The sequence below is a fragment of the Patiria miniata genome, unplaced genomic scaffold, assembly GCF_015706575.1.
Source record: "Patiria miniata isolate m_02_andy unplaced genomic scaffold, ASM1570657v1 HiC_scaffold_6, whole genome shotgun sequence".
In the NCBI taxonomy this organism is placed as follows: Eukaryota; Metazoa; Echinodermata; class Asteroidea; order Valvatida; family Asterinidae; genus Patiria; species Patiria miniata.
This window is the reverse complement of record NW_024037073.1, coordinates 4,384,002-4,389,671: the sequence shown is the minus strand read 5'-3', so window position 1 is coordinate 4,389,671 and position 5,670 is coordinate 4,384,002. Positions and strand designations below refer to the sequence as shown.

Below are 5,670 nucleotides of genomic sequence, written 5' to 3'. Positions count from 1 at the left end.
CTCAATACAGCACCACCAAGACTGCAAAGACTTCTACTAAGAATCCAAGGGTAAGATGTGAAGATCAAATACAAGCCAGGCAAAGAAATGCTACTGGCAGACGCAATGTCACGTCTCCATCCACTACCAGGAGCACTGGTAGAGACAGAAGAAATACGAGTACACCAGGTACAATTCTCTGATCAAAAGGTGTCCAAGCTGTAAGAAGCAACAAATGCTGATGCAGAACTCGCAGCCCTTCGCGAGATCATACAGAATGGATGGCCAGACAACCGACAGATGATTCCCAAACCACTACGGAAATACTGGGCATATCGGGACGAGCTGTCTATTGAGAATGGGCTCATAATGAAAGGCCAGAGGATCGTCATCCCCAAAGTGGAAAGACAAAACATCCTCAACACCGTACACGAAGCCCACCAAGGCATAATCAAATCCCAGCTCAGAGCAAAGACATGTGTCTTTTGGCACAACATCAATGATGACATTGAAGAGATGACAAGGTCGTGTGACATATGTCAATCCTATGGCAAATCACAACCATCAGAACCCATGAAACCACATGTCTTACCAAACGGACCATGGCAGACAATAGCTGCCGACATCTTCTTCCTAGATGATGAGAAATACTTACTCATCGCTGACTACTATTCCAAGTACACAATCTTGCGAAAGATACCGAAAGGTCACTCTAACAGCTGCAACACCATTGTCTATCTGCTTAAAAACATATTTGCAGAACAAGGTATTCCTGAAACACTGATAAGTGACAATGGACCACACTTCAACAGTGAAACTTTCCGCAACTTCTCCAACGACTGGAATTTCACACATACCACATCATCCCTTAGATATCCTCAATCCAATGGGTTCATAGAAAGGAACATTCAGACAGTCAAACGCACCATCAAAAAGGCAAAGCAGTCAAACACTGACATACAGAAGGCCTTGATGATTCTTAGGGTAACCCCTATTGATCACCACCTACCATCACCAGCTGAGTTGTTGTATGGCAGAAAAATACGAACAACATTGCCAACAAAAATAAACAACAATGCAACAGACAAGGATGAGATACGTCAAAGATTCGACGCTAGACAAGATCAACAAAGGCAACACTATGACAAGAACACCCACAAACTGGCTCCTCTACACAATGGACAACCCATATACATCCAGAACCAATCAAACACGAAGAAACAATGGGTTCCTGGCACAGTACAAAGTAAGAGCACAGAACCTCGCTCATACATAGTCCAAACAGAGAATGGTCAAACATTGAGACGAAACCGTCGTCAGTTGAAAGAAGGTGGGAAGAAAAGAGTTACCTTTGAACTCGAAGCTTCCACAGAAGCCCCGGGAAAAGAACAAAACAGCCCACTGATCAAACAAACAACCAACGAACCAAATGTCACAACACAACCATACAGAACGCGATCTGGTCGTGCAGTCAATAAACCAACTAAATTGGACCTGTAGACTTAACCCAAGCATGCATAATAATTATGCAAATTTATGCGTAGTGCAGTGCTATGCGTATCTTTATTTAGCGTTAGCGTTAGTTGCAAGAGTTGATATTAGTGACCCTTATTGTTGTTATTGCTTAATAGTTCTAGTGTTGAAGTTTACTTGTTTAAAAGAATTGCAGCCAACTTAACAATAGCAGACCAGAGAAGCAGAATGTTTATTACAAGCATGAATGTAACCTAAGAGCTTTTCTTCAGAAGAAGAGGGATGTAATGATATTGGACTATTTTACTATGCGCATCAATACCCACTAATGATATGTAAACAAGTACATTGTTTTACCACTCTAGTCATGGAAGACTGACACGAAGATATACATGAATAAATTGGCTGAACTATTCCGATTTTCTTCATAACTGTGTGCTTATATACACACCCATAACATTACAGGGGGGCGCTGGGGGCTGGAACATTTCATGGGGGGCGTAATGTAGATCAATGATTTTTTTTTTAGAAACTCAAAATCTCAGGGGGGGGGGGGCGGGGCGACTGGGGGGCAACAATGTTTTATGGGGGGGGCTCCCTCCCCCCCCCCCCCCCGTGGCTACGCCACTGTCTAGAATCCAAAAATGCCCCTAACCCCACGCCGTATTTTTGACCCCCTTTTTGGGGGGACCAAATTTTTTTTGGCCCACCAAAAAAAATTGTGTTCTCCCTTGTTGGCAACGTCTAGTTTTTGACTTGTTTTGATTTTTGGACCGAAAAGATTTGGTTGTTTGACCGAAAAGGTATTTTAGTACAAGCAATGTGCGAAATGACCTCATGAACAAATTGCAACAGAAATGTTTTCGAGGATTCTATTCTCATGAATGTGTCCTCTCTAACATATGAAAAGTCTTAATAATTCCAAATGGTGCAGATGCAGTCTATCACCAAGCGTGCAGTGTTAATTTCGTACCAAGAGGCAAATGCCAGCAGATCAACAGACCAGCAAAACCGGGGTAAAAAAAAACCAAACTGGGCCGACCACAAGACAAGAAAGAGTCAAAGCCTTTCTAGAAGTTGTGAACTTCCTCGAAGAAAATGACGATGAACAGATCACAATCAATGATCTCGTTAGCCGGATGGAAGACAACCTCCAAGGGACAGAACTTCAGGCATATAGCTCCATACTCATGACTGAAGGAACATTTCGTTGACAGAATAATCCTAACCGAGATTAATGGAAAGCCAAACGTAGTAACCTTCAGGAGCACAACCAAGCAATTCTTCATGATTTTTATGATAGCAGGAAAGCCGATCCCGAAACAGAAAGGAAGAGGATCATCAAAACTGCTGCCAAACTTATCAAAGATGACATCAAATCGACGGAAACATCCCATGATGTCTACCCCGACTGTGACACATTTAAGTCTGAAGAGGATGCCAACAACTTTCTTCCAGAAAGCCTCAGAATTCTACTTGAAGAGTTGCTTGTAGTCGAAAACATTGGTGTGAAAATTGCCTCATTACAACAAGTACGCACGGGCGAGGTTTAATGAGCTCTGATATGATCATTTCATTTACATGTATACAGCCAATTACAGCGCGCACTGGTTTGGGAAGTAATGAATACACGTTTAGCGAATACGCGGTGACCTGATTTAGCCGCGTGAAAACGCAGTGAACAAATGACCATTAGCCAATCAGCATGAAGTACCGCGCGTGAAGAACAAGCTGCACACGCGCAGCGTGTTTCACGCGCGCGCGCACCCGGCGCACACACAAGCCAAAATTGAGTTATCGGTCGATTATACAGTCGATCAACTTCAGATTGGTCAATGGTTTATGAATATTGAAAAGTACGTACATACAAATTTTGGGAATTTCATTCCAATTTGGTTTGACAGCAGTTGACAGCAACTAGCTGTGCAGTTACTTTATGAATAAACTTCGTGAGTGACAGGCAAATAGACTGCCCCGTATGACATCTGGCCGAGCGAATCGGCCACTTAAAACGTATAAATTCCATTACTGCCATTTTCGCGTCGCAAGTGGGGCAATGGTGCTTGGGGCCGTAGCCGTTTACGCCGTCAACGGCGCAAAGTCGCGTCGTGCCGTCGCATTGTCGCGTCGTGCCGTCGCATAGTCGCGTCGTGCCGTCGAATAGTCGCGTCACCGTCGCATAGTCGCGTCGTACCGTCGCGTCGTACCGTCGCATGGTTTTGTACTGTTCGTATAGGGCCGTCGCATAGTCGCGTACGTCGTGCCGTCGCGTAGTCGCGTCTTGCCGTCGCATAGTCGCGTCGTGCCGTCGCATTGTCGCGTCGTGCCGTCGCATAGTCGCGTCGTGCCGTTGCATAGTAAATATTATATAGGTTTACCCGACCAAGTTAGCAAATTTGGCGGCCAAATTGGCAACAATCACCCATTTTCGCACGAATTTGAATGCACGTTGAGATCAACATTCAATTTAATACCTAAAAACACCAACCAATTTCACATTAGAATCATGCAACTTCAACAACAGGGCATTCAAATTGAAATTGCACAAACGAGCATCCAAATTTGCCGGAGCTTCCAACTTCGTAAGTTTGGTCATTCGAATTTACCATTAAGTAAGCATATATGGAAAGTAAGCAAAGTATTTCGAAATAGGTCCATGTCGTTCCGTCGTTTTTTAGAATAAGATTGAGTGCTTTTGTTCCAATGTGGAAATATAGATAAAAAAACCTGTCTCCCTCAAGACTCTGCCACTACACTGATCACCACGCAAACTGTTAGATTGAAGCACTAGAAATATCGATATGCCAGCTCATGGGCGTTACATGAAAATTTCAATTGTAGACCGTGGTCGTTTGATGCCCAAGACTATCTTGAACTTGCTGACAATCTTGGCATAAACAGAAATCTACTGCCAGGTAGCAACGTATCTGAAATCTGGCAGACGGGAAAACCTGCCAAGAGGAGGGGCCAAATCCCGGTACATACTGTTATTTCGTTTTACCGTTTTGGATTTCCTCAGAAACAAAAACAGTAATCGAACCATTGACCGTTTTGTCGTTTTACAGTTTTGTAAAACGGTCAGACGGTATTAACTTAGAAAAATACGGTTATTCCGTTTTGTCAGTTTAGTAAAATTCCTTACAGCATAACGATCAAATATTTTACAGTTTTACACAAATAACTTTGAAACACAGCAAAATGGTCAGTATTGAATACAGATTTTTTTTTAATTTCAGTGTCATAGTAAACAGTCCCCTGACCCACCACCCCACACCCCCATCTACTGCGATTCAGTGTTTTATAGCTCCATGGTGGGGCTTAAAGAGTTGTAAGCAAAAGTGGCCCTGGAAAATTTCAAGGAGGACATTTCACAATGGATACAGGAAGAAATAAAGCAATTAACCGTTTATCACTTTTTAAAATTGAAAAAAAAAAAAGGAATTTTTTTTTGTGACTTAATACCGTTGGACCGTTTTACAAAACTGTAAAACGACAAAACGATCAAGGGTTCGATTACTGCTTTTGTTTTTTGGGGAAATCTAAAACGGTAAAACGAAATAACGGTATATTGGCCAACCGGGATTGGGCCAGAAACACAAAAATGGATCACGACACGAAGCAGAAATAATGAAAAGGTGAAAGAAATAAAAAGCCTCGCATCGTATACCTTCGTTGACTTTTATTTTGAATGAAAAAAAGTGCTATATAGAATGCACGGAAATGAAAACGAAAACAAGAATCTCATGTAAATAACCCTCAACCACACCGACTGCTAAATTGAATGATCACTTAAACCGAATGACAAAACTTCAATTCAGGATGCGTTAAACATGAAAATGTCAGGTCTTAAAAAAATATTTCAACGCCTGAAATCTAATACGAACCACGGGGATGACAGCAGGGCGCTACTTCGCTTCAAATTGGCCACTATCAAGATGAATTCGAATGCTATTTTTGCAAAATTGGCCGGGAAAACCTACAAATAATGAATTGTATATAAATAATTTTGTTAAATAATTTATTTTCAGATTGCCACCTCATACCTTCTGTCGAAACACTGGATATTTCAGTTAAAATGCGACGAGGCGACGGTACGACGCGACTATGCGACGGCATGACGCGACTTTATGCGACGGCACGACGCGACAATGCGACGGCACGACGCGACTATGCGACGGCATGACGCGACTATATGCGACGGCACGACGCGACAATGCG

The 5,670-nt window shown here is 42.6% G+C and overlaps 1 protein-coding gene across 1 annotated transcript; it reads left to right on the top strand.

The window, feature by feature from the left end:
• Positions 1–279: 279 nt before the first annotated feature.
• LOC119742751 (uncharacterized protein K02A2.6-like) lies at positions 280–1,479 on the top strand. Its single transcript, XM_038218921.1, has one exon. The coding sequence runs from the start codon at positions 280–282 to the stop codon at positions 1,477–1,479; it is 1,200 nt and encodes a 399-aa protein (XP_038074849.1).
• The last annotated feature ends 4,191 nt before the right edge of the window (positions 1,480–5,670 follow it).

What these genes read in the sequence shown, in the direction of transcription:
- LOC119742751 (XM_038218921.1), top strand. Translation starts at nt 280, where the DNA reads ATGATTCCCAAACCACTACGGAAATACTGGGCATATCGGGACGAGCTG.